At 51.6% G+C, this 21,674-nt stretch overlaps 1 protein-coding gene across 4 annotated transcripts in view; it reads left to right on the plus strand.

The window, feature by feature from the left end:
• Positions 1-21,674, plus strand: part of ECE1 (endothelin converting enzyme 1) — a 113,900-nt gene that overhangs the window by 89,349 nt on the left and 2,877 nt on the right. For 3 of the 4 annotated variants that reach the window (XM_058718749.1, XM_058718750.1, XM_058718747.1), the window contains 10 exons: positions 1,833-1,975; positions 3,265-3,379; positions 8,095-8,205; positions 9,480-9,578; positions 10,074-10,151; positions 11,649-11,752; positions 16,223-16,333; positions 17,020-17,087; positions 17,907-18,097; positions 21,223-21,318. In XM_058718749.1, coding sequence (XP_058574732.1) covers positions 1,833-1,975; positions 3,265-3,379; positions 8,095-8,205; positions 9,480-9,578; positions 10,074-10,151; positions 11,649-11,752; positions 16,223-16,333; positions 17,020-17,087; positions 17,907-18,097; positions 21,223-21,318 — 1,116 coding nt within the window. The remainder of the gene's footprint in view (positions 1-1,832; positions 1,976-3,264; positions 3,380-8,094; positions 8,206-9,479; positions 9,579-10,073; positions 10,152-11,648; positions 11,753-16,222; positions 16,334-17,019; positions 17,088-17,906; positions 18,098-21,222; positions 21,319-21,674) is intronic. The other variant, XM_058718751.1, reaches the window with a different exon arrangement.

A 21,674-nucleotide genomic window follows, 5' to 3' on the forward strand; every position in this document is an offset into this window, starting at 1 on the left:
CTTGAGAATGATTACAACAGTTCATATCGATTGAGTGCTTGTTAAGTGCTGGCTACCATTCTCTGTGACTGACACACATCAGCACTTTTGCATATGTTTGCATCTTGTAAAATTACAGGGCGAAAAAGTAAGAACAACAGGTCGTGTGGGAGAAATACGAAGCTCTCATTAATTGTATAAACAACTCCAATTAGATTCAAAAGTTGTTCAAAAGTTGTGCCACTTGAAAGACATCACGCTAAGTGAAACAAACCAGTCACAGAGACAAATACTGTGTGGTTCCACTTACATGAGGTAGCGAGAGCCGCCAAATTCATAGAGACAAAAAGTAGAATAATGGTTACTGGGGGCCCAGTAGGGAGGGAACTAGGGGGGATTCTTGTTTAATAGGTGCAGAGTTTCAGTTTTGCAAGATGGAATCTGGAGATGGACGGTGACGGTACTTAATGTCGCTGAACTGCATGCTTAAAAATGGTTTTGATGGTAAACTTCATGTTTGTGTATTTGACCACAGTTAAACCCAGAAGTTGTGCAAGTTTGTAACCAAAACAATAACTGGAACCTGGAGAGAGCTCAGCACGCCTGGAGGCTGCCTGGCGGGCAGTGGAGGAAGGCTGCTGTGGACACAGAGACCGCGCAGGCAGATGGGCTCTGCGCAGTGGGGGCTGCTGCCGCTAGGCGGGCTGAGAGCAGGCTACCTGCTCGAAGCTGGGAGTTACTGGAAGCCGGAGTGCAGAGGGAGCTCTGGCATCGGCCGTCATTTTAAATGATCTTACGGGCACCTGGGTGGCTCAGTTGGTCAAGCATCTGACTCCTGGTTTAGGTTCAGGTCATGATCCCAGGGTTGCAAGGTGGAGGCCCGTGTCGGGCTCTGTGCTGAGGGTGGAGCCTGCTTAGGATTGTCTCTCTCTCTCTCCCCCACCCCCTGGCCTCTCTCCCCAGCTCATGCACTCTCTCTCTCTCTCTCTCTCTCTAAACAATAAAAATAAATAAAAATAAATGATCGTAAAATAGAGCTGACCAGCCAGCCTCCTGTGCATCAGCAGAGCTGGGGGCTTTTCCTTTCTTGCTGGAGGTTGTCAGTCTAAGCTTATTTTTTCAGATCCCGTGCCCAAGAAAAATCACCCGTGGCCCGAAGCATTTGCACATTTTACTGCTATCATTCTCGAATTTACCGGTCGTATAGCCTAATCACCTAGTAATTGGTATTATGGAAGTGCATGTTGAATGGAACAGACAGCATTAATCTGTTTAATCCTTACACTAACCCCATGGCGTGAGTTCTGTTATGATGAGGAGATCCCTTTTCAGACGAGACCCCGAGGCACAGAGTGGTTCATCCACTTACTCAAGGTTACACAGCTAGTAGGTAAGAGAGCTGGAATACGAACCCAGGCGGTTTGGCTCTGGACGCTACAGAGCTTTCCATTATAGGCCCGTCTGGGCTCAGTTTCTTCATCGATATACTGGGGACAGTGGCGCCTCCCACCTAGGCCTCTCATGAGGTCCCGCTGAGAGAAGACGTGTGAGTCGTTTGCAGTGGTACCTGGCACAGGAGGGCCTTGCAGAATGGTAGCTACTGCTGCTGTCACTGTGTCCCCTTTATTCCGTCCCAGCTCCGTTTCAAGTTGAAGTTGGTGTTTGGCTCCTTAGAATTCTGTTGAGAGCATCTCTGACGAAAGCCAGAGACCTCAGTTCGACATCTGCACAGGGCGCTGTCCGTGCCCAGCTCTGCGGAGGCATGGTGCCGCCTTCCTCGGAAGAGCACCCTGGAGCCTTGGGCGTGGAGGAGAAACAGCCCAGCCAGAGTCACACGGTCTCTTCCCTTCCAGGCCTTGGCGCCAGCCATCAACTGGCTGCCCTTTCTCAACACCATCTTCTACCCCGTGGAGATCAATGAGTCCGAGCCTGTTGTTGTCTACGACAAGGAGTACCTGGGGCAGGTCTCCACCCTCATCAACAACACGGACAAATGGTAAGGGACGGCCAGGCAGCCCTTGGGGTCACACCCTCCCGCTGCCGCCCGCTGTCCTCTTCTCCCGCCAGATAGGTGTGGCCAGCGGGTGACAGACTGACTCAGGAGCGTGGGCCCTGGGGAGAGGCAGCCCTTCAAATCCCAGCCCCTCCCCCACCAGCTCTGTCCCCTTGGGCAAGTTTCTCGCCCTCGCCTGGTTCATGCTCCGCATCATAAAATGGGGCTGGAAACAGCACCTACCTGGTGGGGATGCCAGAGCCGAGTGAGGGTATGACTTGGGATGGGGCTCAGTGAATGTTCGCTCATATTTGTAGTTAATACTGCTGATTTTTTTTAATTTTAAAGATTCGTTGGAGAGGTTTTTGAAAACTACAGAAAAAATAGAAAAAACTTAAACTTACCCAAACACTGCTGTTGATTCTATGGGGTGTGTGTGTGTGTGTGTGTGTGTGCGTGCGTGCGCGCGCGCGCACGTGTGTGAGGGAGAGAGAGGTGAATTTTCTAATACATGGTTCCTTTTTTCCCCATTGTTGTGACCACATGTGTAATCTGCTTTTCTCTTGACCTTTGTCAAGAGCATTTTCCCCATGTTATCCCGCACTCTCTGTGGACCTCATTCTTCACGGCTGCACAGTATTCCACCAAGTACACATATGATTATTTACTCAACCCTTCCCCTATTGTCAGACAGTTAGGTTGGTTCCAGTTTGAGGCTAGGTGCTCACGGTTGTGAACATCTCTTTGTACCAAGGTGGCTTCTTTGCAAAGGTGACAAAAGCCACAGAGGATTCTCTGTGCCCTGAGGGAGGGGGCAGTGAGCTCTTTCACACAGACCATGGCGGGGCTGGCCAGAGCTTCCTTTCCTGCCCCTCCTATTCTCAGGGCCCCTTCCCTGACGCTGGCCCTCTGACCGGGACATCTCCAAGCTGGGGACATGGCAGCCTCCTCCCTGCTCCAGCCCAGCAGTACACAGCATCCAGGGGGCATCTCCATGCTGCCCTTCCATGGCTTCCAGACAAAAAGCAGCTATGCAACAAGCGTGTATTGAGGACATGTGATGTACAAATCACCTCACTAGGCACTGAGGGGTTTTCAAAAGAGGACCCAGGCTCTGCCTTGAAGAGCTGACATTCCCTGTTAGTGAGCAGTAACCTGCCGGACTGGGGCAGGTGGGGGAAAGAGCCTGCTAGCCGAAGGCCGGTTCTGAGCGCCCCCTAAAGGTCAGTGGGGGAAGTGCTGTGATGCTCTCAGCTCTGGACCCTTCTGAGCGGTCTGATCTCTTGCCCCAGCCTGCTCAACAACTACATGATCTGGAACCTGGTGCGGAAGACAAGTTCCTTCCTTGATCAGCGCTTTCAGGACGCCGACGAGAAGTTCATGGAAGTCATGTATGGGACCAAGAAGGTGAGCCTCTGTGACTGCATTCCTATGCACGTGCTGAGTACCTACTGTGTGCCAGGCCCTGGGTTGGAGGCTCTTGTGACCTTAGTGTCCTCTAGGGCCGTGGAACTCATGAGGGAGGATCTAAGCTAGCTGGGGATGGACAGAAGCTTCCAGAAGGAGATGATTACATCCAATCTCAAAGGGTAAAGAGGAATCTTAGAGAGTTAGCTACTTTACGGCAAAAGGTGGCTTCTGTTTTCTTCCTTCCAACTCCTTCTCAATGCTGGTGATAATAAACGCTTTATACAGGGACCTCTAGTAATACTGCTGCTTCTCCATAAACATAAAACACTCGGTGCAGCACCTGGTTCGTGGTAAGTCCACACATGTGTTCACTGCTGTCATGCTCCCTGGCCCCGAGGGCCCATTCTTCCAGAGGTCCCAGGGCTCCAGGACCCTCACTCCCCCCGTCTCAGGGCCCCACCCTAGGTGGGAAGTTTCCCAGACACTTCCCCTTTTTCCCCAAGGAGGTCACCCTCTCATTCATGTAGCCCACGGACATGTATTCATAGGACATGAGTCCCTTGTGGGAACACAGAGACAAGTGAGGTGGCATCTGTGCCCCAAGAGCCCACATCGTGAGGTCCTCATATGTGCTGATGGGACGCACGCCAAGTCAGGGCCCCAGGGAGGTGCCCCAGCCATAGACCAATAGAGGGCGAGGCGCTAAGCTTGCCCAGTGCACCCACCCAGGACAGCAGCTAACAAGACCCCAGGGGACGGGCAGAGCTGGCTCCGGCCGCCCTGCCCCCATGGCCCTTCCTAGAGTCCAGTGTAGTGGACAGAGCCGGATAAGGGCTGGCAGAGAATGATGGGATGTGGGTGCTGGCCTCCGGTCCTAGAGTTCATCCTGGGAAGAGTTCTCCTTTTCTTTACCCTCCCCATATATACCCACCTCTGGCAGGAAGGGGACGGAAGGAGAGGGTGGCTGGGAACAGGCCCTGCTCCTGACAAGAGGGGCCTCTGAGGGCACCAAAGGACCTCAGCTATGAGAGCCACGTGGCCCTGCAGAGAAGGACCAGGGGAAGGATTGGCTGCTTTGCTCAGCTGACCTGCCTTCCTGCTCCACCTGTACCTACCTTGGACCGGCCCTGGGTGAACCCTGGCTCACAGACATGACGAGACATGGACTCTGTCCCCTGGAGCACTTGGCTTCCCACGGGACTTTATTCAGGAAGGGTCTGACCAGGACTGGGGATGGCAGTTACAGAGATGCCTCTGTGTGGGGATCATGTACCTGCATCATTGCTTACCCACTGGGTACAGATGAGGAAACAGGCTCTAGGCGGTGAAGGGTTTCCCAAGTCACCCAGCAAGGAGGCAGCCAAACTCCAGTTCAAACCCAGCTCTGGATGATGGTGACATCTTGGCACTTTCAGCCACTCACTGATGCTAACGATGATCATCAGAATAATAAAAGACAGGGGCGCCTGGGTGGCGCAGTCGGTTAAGCGTCCGACTTCAGCCAGGTCACGATCTCGCGGTCCGTGAGTTCGAGCCCCGCGTCAGGCTCTGGGCTGATGGCTCAGAGCCTGGAGCCTGTTTCCGATTCTGTGTCTCCCTCTCTCTCTGCCCCTCCCCCGTTCATGCTATGTCTCTCTCTGTCCCAAAAATAAATTAAAAAAAAAAAAAAAAAAAAAGAATAATAAAAGACATCATTACTAGATGTTGCCTTTTGTAGGCATTATGTCACCAAGTTCCTATAACAGCTCTGTGTGTTCAGAACTATTCTCATCAGCCCATTTTATAGATAAAGAAACTGAGGCTCCATGAGGGGAAAGGACGATTCAAAGTCACACAGCTCATTAGTGGCGAGTGGGTTCTCAAACCTAGCACAGTTGATTCCACAGCCCCCACCCGAACTCTGCTCCACTCAGCCTCTGCTCTGCAGAAGCCAGAAGTCAAAATTGAGCTTCCTGGTGGTTGCCAGGGGCTGGGGGCAGGGAGGCGGGCATGGGGAGTTGTTCAATGGGTAGTTGTTCAATGGGTGTGAAGTTTCACATTTGCAAGATGAAAAGTTCTGGAGATTGGTTGCACAGCAATGTGAATATGCTTAGCACCACTGACCTATACACTTAAAGCAGCTAGAATGGTAAATCTTCTGTGTATTTTACCACGATAGGTAGGTAGGTAGGTAGGTAGATAGATACATAGATACACAGGGAGAGCTTCCCTGGGCGAGTCTCAGAGTGCAGGGTGCTGCTCTAATCAGTGGGATGCTAAGAGCTGGTGGAGCCCAGAAAGGCTTTGCCAGAAGCCAGGGCAACTGGGAGCCCCTAGAGGTGGGAGGCTGTGAGCCAGGGTCACGATATGCCCCATGCATGGTATACGGAAACAGCACAGAACTTTGGTCAGAAGATCTGTGTTTGAAATGCTTCTTCTAACCACACAGCCTTGGGCAAATCACTTCATTGGAGCAGAAGACTCAGTCTTCCCAAATGTAAAAAGGAATACTTAATTCCTGCCCTGCCCTACTGACCAGGGCACCGTCTGGGATCACACAAAGGTATTCCCACAGAGTCTGTCCTAAAGGCTAAAGCACTCCACACCCTGCACTTTATCTGCAAAGAGGAGCACAGAACCTGCCTCGTGGGGTTATTATGAGGATTATATGAGCTGTGGCCCACATTATGAGGATTATATGAGCTACGGCCCACACCCGATAAACACTCAGCTGGCACACACTAGTCTTGCTGCCATTGTTGCTGTTATTATGTGTCTGTCTCTCCCACTGGGTGCTCTGGGTGTTTCTATTGAGCCCCTCGAAGGCAGAGCTCACGGCTGATTCACCTCTAGGTTCCAAGCACCTAGCACTCTCAGGGTGCAAAAGAACTGCCCGGAGAGCACTGGGCATGTGAATGAATGAGTGAGTGAATGAATGAATGGGTTTATGCAAAAGCTCTCCTGAGAAGGCAGTAAGACTCAGCCCCTGACTCAGCCATCAGGGCCTAGGGCCCCCACGGAGCCTGGGAGTTCGAGTCCCCCTCCCCCCCGGTCCTGACCTTCTGCGTGGGTGGCCTCGGCCAGATCTGGGCACAGCCATGTCCAGCTGTGGGAGGGCACAGCATCTAAATGGGCACATGGGTGGGAAAGCTTAAAAGAACTTGGGCCACTCAACTTGTGGAAGGCTGAGATGCCTTTTACTTCCTCCCCTTCTTCCTTCTTTCCTGGAAGAAATTTCTTTAAGGTAGAATTTACGTACCATAAAATGAACGGGGTACACGAAGTACACAGTGTAGCGAGTTTTGACAAATGAAGTCGCCCATGTAACCAGCACCCCAATCGAGATAGAGAACATTCCTGTCACCCACTTATCCAGTGTCCTTGGAACAGAAGGTTCCTTCAGTCCCCCAAGTGGGTGTGGACAGGTGTGGGTGGGATTGCACACTGTGGGCTCTTTCATGTCTGGCTGCTTTTGCTGGGCTAATGGCTGTGAAATGCCTCCATATTGTGTGTCACACTCCTTCCGGTTGCCAAGTAGTGTGCTGTTGTATAAAAATACCACATTTTGTTTATCCGTCTGCCTGTTGGTGGGCATTTGCTTGTTTTCAGTTGGAAAACTATTATGAAGCAGGCTGCCCCAAGCCTGGTGGTTGTTACCACCTGTTCTTCAGGGTCAGGAGGCCACACGAGGGATTTACATGAGCAGGATGAGCAGGGCCACCACTCATGATCACGGGGACCATGCACAGCCAGCAGGCTGGAGGGGCAGGAGAGCAAGCGGGGCTCGAACCAGCATGGGTGTGCTTCCCCTGAGCTCTGTGGGGCTACAGCCTAAGGCCACCCATTTCCAGCTCCCCATAGGTGCCCTGTGGGCTGGTGGGCTGGTGGGCTGGCAGGCTTGTGGGCAAGACCACGGGCTACCAAGGCATGTGCGTCCTGCAGCATCACTGTGCTGGTCCTTCCTCTAGGAGGCTTTAAATGGGGTTGGGTCCTGGAGCGTCTGGGTGGCCCAGCCGGTTAAGCGTCCGCCTTCGGGTCAGGTCATGATCTCACAGTTCGTGGGCTTGAGCCCCACATCTGGCTCAGTGCTGATAGCTCAGAGCCTGGAGCTGCTTTGGATTCTGTGTCTCCCTCTCTCTCTGCCTCTCCCCCACTCATACTCTGTCTCTCTCTCTCTCTCAAAAAATAAACAAACATTAAAAAAGAAAATGGGGTTGGGTCTGGCCTTCTGGGAAGGTTTTCCTGTTGCACAAGAATAGACACAGTAATTTCTCAAGTCTTTGCCACCAGGATTCTTAGCCTCCCCCAGGGGGCAGGGTGAGGTAGGGGTGGGGGGTGGGGCGTGCGATCAGGCACGTCAGAGTTCTGTCACTGTAACACCCCTCGCTCGCTGTGGGACCCTGGACCGGCAACTTCCCCTTGCAGAGTTTCTGTGTCTGTTTCCTCATCTGTCAAGGCCCACATCCCTGCCTTCCAGGTTCGTTCTGATGGCTCCTTAAGATCCCATTTATGACATGCTGTACACAGAGCCTGGCATTCAGGAAATCATAGATGGCGGCGATGAGGAATATTCTGTGGCCTCTTGATCTAGTGCCTAAAATAACTTCCACTGCGTCAGAAAAGGTCTCCTGGAGGTTCTGGAAGGAAGCAGCCCCAGCCGCTGCTGCCTCCTGGACGGACAAGTGTTGGGAAGAAGGACAGGACCAAGTAACCCCTGTCCCTTGTGTTTCCAGACCTGTCTTCCCCGGTGGAAGTTCTGCGTGAGCGACACAGAGAACAACTTGGGCTTCGCCCTGGGCCCTATGTTTGTCAAAGCGACCTTTGCGGAGGACAGCAAGAGCATAGTGAGTGCCTCGTCTTGCACACAGGCTATGACATCGCACCTGCTCTAGCCCTTCGTGAACTTGACAGCCCACACTTCTGTCTGCTCTGGACCTTTCCTACTCCGGGCCAGGGCTCCAGCCTTGACTCAAAGTTCCTGTTTTCTGAAGGCTTGAATGCCAGGAGTTATTTGGGATAGCTCTGTAATTGAGTGGCAGGCACTGTAGCTGTATTGCCCTTTAACCCTGCAAGGCCATTCCAGCCATCTCTGCCTCTACCTCCAAGGGGAATGAGGGGCCCAACGAGCTGGTGTTGGCAGGGCAGCTCTGGCCTGGAGGGTGACATTTTTCTTACCCTGTGGGTGACGGGTTTGTTCTGGACACGCAGAGGAACATCATGGCTAGGTGTGTGAAGACAGCCAGGCCCCAGTCCAGATCCTGGATCCATCACCTCCTGGTGGGGTGACTTGGGACAGTTTTTCTCCCTTCACCGTTAACTTGGAAGTGGGGCTGTCCGTCCCGCAGTGGGAGACAAAATGAAATACCGCATGCAAAACAAGGGCTCAGTGAGTGGTAGCTATTATATTATTATTATTATGTTATTGTTACAGTTTTTGTTCCTGATTTTAATTATGTAGGTATTATCTGCAGTCAGATGTTAGCAAAAGGAGACTCCCATTCCTTAGGCGACTCGACTCGCCTGTGAGCAGCTGATACAGAATCTTCGTCTAGTTCCGTCAGCCCCTCTGCTCTTTCTGCTGCATGACTTCCTCCCCCTGCTCTAGCATCTTTGACCTCCGGGTCTGCCTGTGACATTATCGCCCTCAAGAGAAGCTGGTCATCTCCAGCCTGAGCACAGCATTTCTGAGACTGCTTCTCAGAACTCGGGTTCTGTAGATTTTAAAACCCATTCCATCAATAAAGAAATCCTGTGGGCCAGTAAGTCTGAGAAAGACTAATAAGACTTTTACACTCTCCAGAAGAACCACAGTGCATGTTGTACGCCAAAGGTTCTGAAAAGTCCTGCAGAGGAGAGACTTTTCCAGCTTCCCCAAAGCTTGTCCTACGCATATTTGGCCATGGAGCTCTGTTTATGGAGGTCCAGTCTTGTCCTGCAGGACTTCAGTGTTCTGAGGAACAAGGTTGGGGAAGTGGCTGGGGCTCCCCTTCTTCGCCCAGCACTCACAGCCTGAGGTTTTGAGCTGTGATCTGAGTTTCGAGTCTGGCCCGGGGCCTCTCTTCTGCCTGGGGTGTCTGTCCAGTGCCCAGCCCTCACTGGTCAGCTTCTCTCTCCTCAGGCCAGCGAGATAATCCTAGAGATCAAGAAGGCATTTGAGGAAAGCCTGAACACACTGAAGTGGATGGATGAGGACACTCGGAGATCAGCCAAGGAGAAGGTGAGGCTGGCCCGGTGCCTGAAGGGATGGCTGAGGCTTCCCGCCCGTGGGGCCACAGCCACGGACGGAGGAGGGTGCGTGAAGGGAGACCAGTCCCAGCTAGTAAGCCTGGCGTGGACGCTGTCCTGCCCTCAGGGGGTGAACAGTCCAGCAGGAGGGAGGGACAGCCTTGACCACATGATTGCATTAATAACTGTGTAAAAACAGACCGTGTTGAGCATGTGAGAGAAAAATGCAGGGAGATGTGACATGTCTAACGAAGAGGGAGGGACTTGATAGAGTCCAGTGGGGGACAGCCAGGAAAGGCTTCCCTCAGGACGTGACATTTAAGCAGAGGGCCAAAGGATAAGTAGAAGTCGGGCAAGAGAGGAACCTTTTCCAGAAAGAGATGTGGAAACCCCAAGCAGGAGGACCTGCCCGTGTCCCTTTGGTCCAGAGCCCGAGGCCAGCCAGCCCTGCTGAGCGCTCAGTGTCCACCGTATCTCTCCTGTCTAGGCAGACGCAATCTACAACATGATAGGCTACCCCAACTTCATCATGGACCCCAAGGAGCTCGACAAAGTATTCAATGACGTGAGTGGCTCCCACCCTGCCCCCTTGCGTTCCCAAATGCCCCTGGAGGTCCGCAGTTGGGGACGAGCAGAGGCAGGCTGGGTCCAGGTGGGATGCTGGAGGCACCTTGACTGTCAGGACATCTCAAGATGCAGTGGTGGGAGGTGTGGGGATGGGTTCTCTGCTCTTCCCCTCCTGGGCCCGCCTCCCCCGAGCCTCTGTCAGTCAGTGCCCAGCCCTCAGTGCCAAATGGTGCCACGTGCCCTGCCAGACACTCCATTTCATGGGCAGCTCCATTGAATGAGTGGGAATCATGGAGGTGAGCAGACCCTGGAAGGGACAGACAGAATTGATGCCCCTAAAATATCAGGGAGCCCCTCATACCACCTTTCCCTTCCCAGGCCCCCAAGTTGCCTCCTCTCCCCAGGGGCCTCCCCACCTTCCCAGAAAAACCTGGACCTCATTTGGACCTTAAATGCTAATGGGAAAGAGGAAGCATGAATCCCAAATGCACATTTAAGCTTAAATGAGGCAACAGGGTGCTTGATATATTCCTGGGAGTTGGAACTTTTGGCAGGTCATTCCTTTAAATGGATTGTATTTCTGCCCTGAAAGATAGTTTTATATCTTTTTGTGATTGAAATTTGTGAATTCAGGCATTTTTGCAATTATAATAACCTCTCATCATGGCTCTATTTAAAACCCAAGAATATTAAAACTACTTCTGAGAATATGGGACTGACTCATTCTGCAGCGTGTTTCCTTCAGAATAATTTAAGATGCCCCAGGGTGTCGCAATACAGGATCCGGAGGCTCTTGCGGACAGCCCACAGGATCAGAGTCCTGTCCCCAGGGCCCCAGCATCTTACCAGAGCCCTGACGAGAAGCCAGAAAGCCCTGGAGCCGATCTGAGGGAGAACCTTGCCCCCTGAAAAGAGCTGAAAGGCTGGGCTGAGTGCTAAGGAAAATGTGCAGTGATGCCTGTCCCCTGACATGTCAGAGACAGATCCCGGCTTGATTCATGTGCTATCCAGAGTGGTAGCTACAAGCCACTGCTGTTTAATTAATGAAAATCGAAATACATTAACATTTAATTAAATGTAAAAGTCACACTAGCCACGTTTGAAATGCTCACATGTGGCTGGTATAACGCAGGCATAGAACATGTCCCTCGTCATGGATTGGACATCACTGGAGGGATTTCCTGCCTAAGGCCCAGGCGCTGCTGCAGGCCGTGATACTGCTTGGTATTGAGCGGTCCTGGTGAAGTTCCTACCGTGTCCTCGAAAGGGAGAGGGGAGGGTGCCGGGCCCCAGCAGGGTCAGGGCCAAGGCAGGAAGCCACCAAGCCTGCAGTTCCGAGCCCTCCATTCCATCCTCTGACCTGTGGACCAATCCCTTAACCTCGTGGGGTCTCAGCTTCCTCAGTTTTAGAAGAAGGGGTTTGCCTTTCGAGGAGCTGGGGGGCCTCCTGGCCTGGGTACGCTCTGATCTTGTGATTTCGCTTCCTCTTGTCCAGTACACGGCAGTTCCGGACCTCTACTTCGAGAATGCCATGCGGTTTTTCAACTTCTCCTGGAGGGTCACTGCTGACCAGCTCAGGAAAGCTCCCAACAGAGACCAGTGAGTCCCTGGGCCTTGCTGGGAGGAAGTGGCTCCCAGAACACAGGGTGCTCTGGGCTGAGCTTGCCTTTGTCGCACATGCACCACGTGCCCACCGTGACTCTCCTAAGTGCCATCTGAGGAGTGGGTACCGTGGTTTTCCCACTTTTCAGATGCAGAGACCAGGGACCAAGGAAGTGTGCCCAGCCAGGAGCTGGGACTGGCCCAGGTCTGTGTGCCCCCGGTGCCCAGCCTGTTGGCAGAGTAGTGGCCTCTAGACTTGAGCGGGCCCGGCCTCACATCCTGGTTCCACAGCTTCAGTGTTTAGAGCCTTTGCCTTGTTATCTGCAGATAAGATGGGAGGAGCCCATGGACAGTCAAGTGTGAGAACTTCGCAGGAGTGTCTGGCCGAGGAGGCCCTCGGTTAGGGAGGATTCCAGACGGGCCCCCAACAGCTGTGGTTCCCAAACCTCACTGCATATCAGGACCCTCTGGGGAAGTTGTGTGTGTGTGTGTGTGTGTGTGTGTGTGTGTGTGTGTGTTTTCCTGAGGAAGGTTTTTTTTTTTTTTTAATGTTTATTTGTGAGAGGGAGACTGCGCATATGCACATGGGAGGGGCAGAGAGAGAGGGAGACAGAGGATTCCAAAGGGACTCTGCGCTGACAGCAGAGAGCCCGATATGGTATTCGAACTCACAAACCGTGAGATCATAACCTGAGCCGAAACCAAGAGTTGGACGTACAACCCACTGAGCCACCCAGGCGCCCCTCCTGGGGAAGTTTTTTTAAATACAGCTTTCGCCTGGACCTCAAACCTTCTTAAAATAATCTGGAATGAGCTCTGGCATCTGTCATTTTTTGAGCAGTCTCCTTGGAAAAATCTTCTGTTGTCAACGCAGCTCTAGTTCTCAAAATAAGCTCCCTCCACTCCGAAAACATTTTGCAGAATAAATCTTACCAAGGTGGAAGCAACTTCTCTTTGCCTCTGGTGCCCCCTCGTGGCCAACCGAGGTTTGAACATCTCTGTTTCCTCTGTCTCCAGACTATGGCCACAAGGTTCCGAATTTATCTGAAGTCTTTAATTTAACTTAAAATTTATCATTTAAATTCTGCCTCCTGCCCGTTCATGTAACCATGTGTTTTTAAAAAATATGAATTTTCAATTTCCCAGTATCTTTCCATGGCCTCAGTTACCCACCAACACATCTCTGTGGCGCTTACCTGGAGGAGACAGAGTGAACTGTCTAAGCTCTTGGAGAAAACGTCCTTCCTGTCTCACTCTTCTCCTTTTTTTTTTTTTAAGTTTATTTATTTTGAGAGAGAGAGAAAGAGAGAGAGGGAGCGCCTCAGTGGGGGAGGGCAGAGAGAGAGGGTGAGAGTGAATCCCAAGCCGACTCCACATTGTCAGCGCAGAGCCTGATGCAGGACTCGAACTCACAAACCGTGAGATCATGACCTGAGCTGAAACCAAGAGTTGGACACAACCAACTGACTCAGGCACCCCAGCACTCCACTCCTTACTGAACTTCCCCCCCCCCAATACCAGAAAAATTGTCAAGTGGACAGCTGTTTCTACCAGTAGGTTCCCTTCTACATTCTTTGTTTTTAAATTTTTTTTTAGGTTTTATTTTTTTAACTAATTGTACACCCAACATAGGGCTTGAACTCACAACCCCGAGATCAAGAGTTGCACGCTCCACCCACTGAGCCAGCCAGGCACTCTGCCCCACTTCTACACTCTTGAGAAATTATTGGACCCCAAAGAGTCATTTTTGTATGGCGATTATATCAACTTATTATAAATGTTATTAAAAGGAACTATTTTCTTACAAAATATTTAGTGAGAAAAAGGTATTATTTTACTTTTTGCCTATTTCTTTAATATCCGGCTAAATAGAAGACAGCTAGATTCTTTATCTGGCGCTGTGTTCAATCTATTGCAATACCTTGTTTTGAAATATATAAAGAAAACCTAGCTTCATGCAGACACGAGATTGGGAAAGGCAGGAATGCTTTAGTAGTCTTTTCTTTTTTTTTTTTTTTAGTATTTTTTTTTTTAATTTTTTTTTTAACGTTTATTTATTTTTGAGAGAGAGAGAGACAGAGCATGAACGGGGGAGGGTCAGAGAGAGGGAGACACAGAATCCGAAACAGGCTCCAGGTTCTGAGCTGTCAGCACAGAGCCTGACGCGGGGCTCGAACTCACGGACCGCGAGATCGTGACCTGAGCCAAAGTCGGCCGCTTAACCGACTGAGCCACCCAGGCGCCCCAGTCTTTTCTGATACTTGTGCACACTCTTTGTCGATACTACACCAAAACTCAGCAAGTAATAATTTGTTAAAGGTTAATCGCACTGTGGAACCTGAACCCATAGTCATGAACTTTTCCTACTCTGTTACACTAAAACCCATCAGTCTGTCTTGCACTTTGAATGGATCTTGTAGCCAGCCCTAATTTGTAACATCACACATCGGTCATTTGGGAAACAACGGCCCCGCTGACTTTTACATACCTTCCCCCCAAATCCACATTTGTTCATATCACTGTTGACCTCCTGAGAAAAGTCTTTAAGTATTGGGAAGCTGTCAAGTTTGGAGGGACTGATACAAGTTCTTGTAATTTTACTAATTAAGTAATTAATTTTGCTTGAAACTTCAAAGTTTCTTTTTAATTTTTAAAAAATTCTGCAGCGCCTGGATGGCTCAATCGGTTAAGCATCTGACTTCGGATCAGGTCATGATCTCAACGGTTCATGAATTCAGGCCCCTCATCAGGCTCCATGCTCATCGTGTGGAGCCTGCTTGGGATTCTCTCTCTCTCTCTCTCTCGCTCTCTCTCTCTCTCTGCCCCTCCCCAACTCACAATTTCTCTCTCTCTCAAAATAAATCAATAAACTTAATTTTTTTTTTTTTTTTAATTTTTTAGTTTTTATTTTTGTAAGTAAGCTCTATACCCAAGCTCTGTTTTTGTAAGTAAGCTCATAACCCATAGATCAAGAGTTGCATGCTCTGGGGGGCACCTGGGTGGCTCAGTCAGTTAAGCATCCGGCTTCAGCTCAGGTCATGATCTCACAGTTCGTGGGTTTGAGCCCTGCATCAGGCTCTGTGTGGACAGCTCAGAGCCTGGAGCCTGCTTTGAATACAGTGTCTCCCTCTCTCTCTCTGCCCCTTCCCTGCTTGCGCTCTCTCTCTCTCCCTCTCTGTCTCTCAAAAATAAGTAAATATTTAAAAAAAAGAAAAAAAGATGTTCCTAAATAGGGCGTCTGCATGGCTCAGTTCAGTTAAGCCATTGACTCTGGATTTCAGCTCGGATCATGATCTCACAGTTCGTGAGTTCGAGCCCCCATTGGGCTCCGCACTCACAGTGTGGAGCCTGCTTGGAATTCTCAATCTCTCTCTCTCCCTCTCTCTCTCTCTCTCTCTCTGCCTCTCTGCCTCCCCACCCACCCACCCAAAATAAGTAAATAAACTTGAAAGAAAGAAAGAGAGAGAGAGAGAGAGAGAGAGAGAGAGAGAAGGGAGCAAGGAAGAAAGAAAAATGTTCCCAAATGGAATGGGGTTTTTCTTCCTGGTGAGGAGCACGGTGACCACTGGAGCAGCTGGGCCCCTGTCTTGAGTCACACTTAGGCTCCAGCAGCTTTACCCACTGTTGCAAATGTCAACATGTCACAAAGGCAAGTAAACGATTTAACATTATCATGAAAATAGTTGGGGCGCCTGGGTGGCGCAGTCGGTTAAGCGTCCGACTTCAGCCAGGTCACGATCTCGCGGTCCGTGAGTTCGAGCCCCGCGTCGGGCTCTGGGCTGATAGCTCGGAGCCCGGAGCCTGTTTCCGATTCTGTGTCTCCCTCTCTCTCTGACCCTCCCCCGTTCATGCTCTGTCTGTCTCTCTCTGTCCCAAAAATAAATAAAAAACGTTGAAAAAAAAAAAAATTAAAAAAAAAAAAAATAGCTTTGACCTTGCAGACCCCCCCCCCCAAGGGAATTGAGGGCCCCTCCCAGTGTCCACAGACCACACTTCGAGAGATGCTTTGCAGCAGTGGCCTTTCTTCCTTCCTTCCTTCCTTTCTTTTTTAATTTTAATGTTTGTTTTTGAGAGAGAGACAGACAGAGCATGAGCAGGGGAGAGGCAGAGAGAGAGGGAAACAGAATCCGAAGCAGGCTCCAGGCTCTGAGCTGTCAGCACAGAGCCCGACACAGGGCTTGAACTTACGGACTGTGAGATCATGACCCGAGCCGAAGTTGGATACTTAACTGACTGAGCCACCCAGGTGCCCGTGGCCTGTCTCTCTTTGTAAGAGGCTCACTGTTCCTCCGTGTGTGTGACATCGGATTTCACCAGTCCCTTGTCTGCAGACAGTTGGGGTTTTTCTGGTTTTTCCCTCCAAAACAGTGATGCTAAGGATGTCCTTGTACTTGTGTGCACTTGGGGCCAGGGTTAAGGCTCCTGATATCCTCCAGACCGGCTGACCCCACCTGTGTGTCCTTGCAGGTGGAGCATGACTCCGCCCATGGTCAACGCCTACTACTCGCCCACCAAGAATGAGATCGTGTTTCCTGCCGGCATCCTGCAGGCGCCATTCTACACCCGCTCCTCACCCAAGTAGGATGCTTGGGGTGCTCCCGTCCCGTCTCCTTCCCCTGCCCCTCAGTGGACGCCCGGCCCAGCCCTGTGGCCCACAGCCACACTGAGTGCTCTTTGTCCCAGTGGCCCGGGCAGCTTGGGACGTCCACTGCCCCCCCGCCCCCCACCCCGTGCTTCCCTCCAGGGTTCTCCAGGATCCAGAAGCCCTTCCACAGTGGGGATTTGGGGGCATGTCATGGAGTCAGGAGCCCCATCTAGGGGAATGCCCCTCCAATGGTATCTTAGAGCCATCACGGCCGGGGAGGTGGAGGGGTGAGGGCCCTGTCTCACACAGACAAGGTATGGGGCCCTGAGTTTGAATCCCAGGTCTGCTCTTTGCTCACTGCGTGGCCCGTGGACAATGTGATCAAGCCATTCCAAGTGGCTTGCTCATTCATAGATCGGTCATTAATGCCGAACCCTTTTGAGGGGACCAAAGAGGACAGTGCCGTTCTGTGGAGCATCACATACAGCGCTTGGCACCCACTGGGCACAGGCTGACCACAGCCAGCTTGCCCAGCCTCTCCGTGGCCTCAGGGGACTGGCTGGAAGTTCAAGCTGCGGCCAGGTCCCTGCAGAGCGCCACAGGACCCTGCTGTTTCTCCAGACACAGGAAGCCGTGTCCCCTTGTGACGTCACCCTCACTCTTGTTTCCTCCCCTCCAGGGCCTTAAATTTTGGTGGCATTGGTGTTGTCGTGGGCCACGAGCTGACTCATGCTTTTGATGATCAAGGTACGACTCCCTGGGGCCCCCTTCAGACCGGGCACATTGACTCCTGGCCCCACTGCTTCTGCTTTGCTCTCGTCACTTCCAACAGTCTGGAGGCAGATGGATCTGGGTTCAGTCCTGGCCCTGCCTCCCGTCATCTGAATGAACTTTAACAAGTCCTGTCATTCTCCAGGCCTTCTCGTCCTTGTCTGTGAAGTGGGCATGGCAATTCCGACCTCATGGGGTGATTGTGGGGACTGTGTCAGACACAGGGGGTTCCTGGAAGGTGTCCCATACTCAGGAGTGGGTGTTAGTAGTCCTCAGGGAGCACAATTTCTCCTCCACTCCAGAGACTTCTCTGGCCCCACCGCCAGCAGAGGAGTTGAAGTCATTCACCTCCTCATCAGAAAATGTCCAGAATTCTCATTCCCTCCTGCCTTGGGGATTCCAAGGCCAAAAAGGAAGAGGCGGGACTTTAGAGGCCGGGGCCTGTCTGTGACCCCAGTACTGTTGACTCCATTTACCCCTTCCTGGGCTCAGGGAACAAGGCCCTTTGCCAGCCTTAACAATGACTCCCGCTCCGCTGAAATTGTGGACAAGCTGACCCTTGGCCTGCATCCCGTTCCTCCATTCTCTCACCCCCACCTGCCACCCAGCCCACCTGGCTCATCCTCCCAGCTCCTCTGGCCCCCAGACCGGCACCATCTCCCCAGTGCTGGTGGGTAGAAGGGAGGTGGGTGGGTGGAGCCATTTCTCACTGGGAGGAGAGGCTCCGTTAGCAGCTACGCGTGCCAGCTCTGCCTCTCCTTCCCCTTGACCTGACGCTTCCTTCTGAACCCACAGGACGAGAGTACGACAAGGATGGGAACCTTCGGCCCTGGTGGAAAAACTCGTCCGTGGAGGCTTTCAAGCAGCAGACCGAGTGCATGGTGGGCCAGTACAGCAACTACAGTGTGAACGGGGAGCCAGTGAACGGGCGGCACACCCTCGGGGAGAACATCGCCGACAACGGGGGCCTCAAGGCGGCCTATCGGGTAAGAGCTCACCCCCCGCACATGCCCCGGCCCAAGTCTGGGTCTGTGCAGGTGTCTCCTCAGTAAAGGGTCATCAGAGACCAGCTCGGGCAGACTATAGCCACTCCATGAGCTGTTTCCCCGTCTGCAAAATGGGCGAGAACTGATGGGGAAGCTTGCGGAAGTCCCTAGCACAGAGCGTGGCACACAGAGGGCTTTCCAGCCTTGAGTCTGGCCCAACTAGGAGACATAGGAGAGGGCTTAGGCTGGACCTACCTGACGACCTTTTCAAGGAAAGCCACCACTAATTCAGACAGCAGTGGACCCGGGAGGGAAGGGGAGGGGGGACACTGTCATGGAGCCAGTTCCGGGTTCAAATCCTGGCTCTGGAGTAAGTCACTTAGCCTCCTCGAGCCCCAGTGTGCTTGACTGTGAACACCTACTCCCTACATCGCTGGCGTGGCAGAACGTTGACACAGATAGGGGCATCTGGGTGGCTCAGTCGGTTAAGAGTCTGACTTCAGCTCAGGTCATGATCTCGCAGTTCCTGGGTTTGAGCCCCACGTCGGGCTCTGAGCTGACAGCTCGGAGTCTGAAGCCTGCTTCAGATTCTGTGTCTCCCTCTATCTCTGCCCCTCTCCTGCTTCGCTCTCTCTCTGTCTCTCAAAAGTGAATAAATGTTTAAAAAATTTTTTTAAAAAAAGAAAGTTGGGCACAGAGTGACACTCCGAAAGGTCAGCTGAGCTGGAAGGGAGAGAGAGCAGAGGCCACGAGAAGAGAAGGAGATGTCTCTCAAAAGAGCAATACAGAGCCTACTTCTCACTGTGACAGTAAGAGCAGAAATAAATAAATGAGGTGCCATTTATTGAGGCCTTATTTTGTGCTAGACTCTGCTCAGTACCCCCACAACTTTACCATTAGGTATTACAGCCCCCATTTTGCAGGTGAGGAAACTGAGCCCAGAAACACTCAGTAACCTGCCTGAAGTCCAGGAGTCAGTGAAAATGTACTGAAAACCTTCTGCCCACCATGGGCTGCCTTAGGCACTGGAGATTTTGTGCCAAGACAGACAGGAATCATGCTCTCACAAAACTCACAATTTTGTGGGGCAGGGGAGGGGGAAGAAAGCCAATACACAAGTAAACAAATAAGATAATATCAAGTACTGATAAGACGAAGAATATAAAATAGGACAAGGTAGTGAAACATAAGGGGGGAGGGTGGTCAGGGTAGGCCTTCTGGAGGGGATGACATTGGAATTGAGACCTTGAATGACGAGGAAGAGGCAGGGAAAGCTGGAATAGAATAGTACGTGCAAATGGACACAGCCCGGCATGGTCAAAGACAGGAAGACAGGCAGGGGTGGAACGGAGGGAGGGGATGTTGGAGGAGTGATCGGCATCAGAGCTCACCAGGTCTGGGTCAACGGCTTAAGGAGCTTGGGTTTTGGGGCGCCTGGGTAGCTCAGTCGGTTAAGCGTCCGACTTCAGCCAGGTCACGATCTCGCGGTCCGTGAGTTCGAGCCCCGCGTCGGGCTCTGGGCTGACTGCTCGGAGCCTGGAGCCTGTTTCCGATTCTGTGTCTCCCTCTCTCTCTGACCCTCCCCCGTTCATGCTCTGTCTCTCTCTGTCTCAAAAATAAATAAACGTTAAAAAAAAAAATTAAAAAAAAAAAGGAGCTTGGGTTTTGTTCTGTACAATGGGAGCTGCCGCACGATTTTTAAAAAGAAGAATGACACGATCTAATTTATCCTTTAAAACAAGGGTCAGCAAACCTACACCCTGTGGGCCAAATCCAGCTTTCAGCCTGTTTTTGTAAATAAAAAATGTTGTCTGCAGCTGCTTTCACACTGACAACGCCAGAACTGAGTAGTTTCAACTAGACCCTTTGGCCTCCAAAACTGAAACTATTTACTTCACGGGAAAGTTTGCCAACCCCCACTTTATGAGGATGGCTTAAGATGCTGTGTCAGGAGGGGATTGGAATTGGACCAGCTCGAGGCAAGGAGTCTAGTTAGAAAGCTGTTGTGAGATTATCCGGCAAGAGAAGGGATAAAGCCATGGCAAGGGTAAGAAGTGGTCAGATTTGGATTGTTTGGATGATTGAAAGAGAAGCTCAGGGGGCCTGGCTCCCTCGGTCAGAAGAGTGTGTGACACTTGATCTCAGGGTTGTGAGTTCGAGCCCCACATTGAATGTAGAGATTACTTAACGATAAAATCTGGGGCGCCTGGCTCAGTCGGGTAAGCGTCCGACTTTAGCTCAGGTCATAATCTTGCAGTTCGTGAGTTTAAGCCCCGCATTGGACTCTGTGCTGACAGCTCAGAGCCTGGAGCCCGCTTTGGATTCTGTGTCTCCCTCTCTCTCTGCTCCTCCCCCCGCTCATGCTCTGTCTCTCTGTCTCTCTCTCAAGAATAAATATTAAAAAATTTTTTTAATAAAATCTTTTTTAAATTATTTATTTATTTATTCTGAGAGAGAGAGAGGGAGAGAGAGCAGGGGAGGCACAGAAAGGGAGGGAGAGAGAAAGAATCCCAAGCAGGTTCCGTGCTGTCAGCACAGAGCCCGACGTGGGGCTCGATCCTACGAAATGTGAGATCATGACTTGAGCTGAAATCAAGAGTTGAATGCTCGACCAACTGAGCCACCCAGGCGCCCCCAAAATAAAATCTTTAAAAAAACAAAAGGAAGAAAGAAAAAAAGAGAAGCTCAAAGAACTCTGGGGCTGGAGTCTGAGTAACTAGACGGTTGGTGGTACCATTTACTGTGGTGGGAAGGCGTATGTGCGTGGGCGTGGGCGTGTACAACCTCTCATTCCGCTGTGCCATGTTAGCTCTGGGATGCATCGTGGAAATCCAGCTGAAGCAGTTGAATAAACAAGTCAGGGAAGAGGCTGGAGCTGGAAGGAGGCACTTGAGAGCTGTGGGCGTGTCGGTGGTATCTAAGCCGTAGGGTTGAACGCGCTCCCCTTCAGGATGAGTGCGGGTGAAGATCACTCCTCTAGCCTGAGCTGAGGTCCAGACTCAGCAGTGTGAGTCCCCGCCCCAGCAGGGTAGAGCTTCCCGGGATCTCCTGCACTGGCCCTCCATTGTCGCCCTGTTTGCTCCTGTGTCGAGGGAGCCGCTGAGCTTTGTTTTCTCTGCTCCCAGGCCTACCAGAACTGGGTGGAGAAGAACGGGGCTGAGCAAACGTTGCCCACCCTGGGCCTCACCAACAACCAGCTCTTCTTCCTGGGCTTTGCACAGGTGAGTTTGTTAGAGGAAAAAAACGCCAAACTCAGGCACATTCTGCCATCTTGAAGCTCCAAGAGCTCCGAGAGCCAAAAGGCAAGTTCCCCTCAATTGATAACCTTCTAGTTCATTGGCCCGTCCATCGGGCATCCAGTTTGTAAGGTGAGCTTCCTGCCATTAGAGAAATCCAGTGAATGCCATTAAAAGGTCTCCAGTATCAGGTAGATGAGAGGATAGGTGAGTGCTAAGGGCCTCCTGGTTCAGGGGTTCTAGAAGTTTCCCAAACTCAAAATGCCTCAGGATGTCCCTTGAGTTGGCATTAATGTATAGTCTTCTGTTGGTGCCCAGAGCCATAAACAGTTTTTTGTTCT

Source organism: Neofelis nebulosa, chromosome 2, assembly GCF_028018385.1.
Source record: "Neofelis nebulosa isolate mNeoNeb1 chromosome 2, mNeoNeb1.pri, whole genome shotgun sequence".
Lineage (NCBI taxonomy): Eukaryota > Metazoa > Chordata > Mammalia > Carnivora > Felidae > Neofelis > Neofelis nebulosa.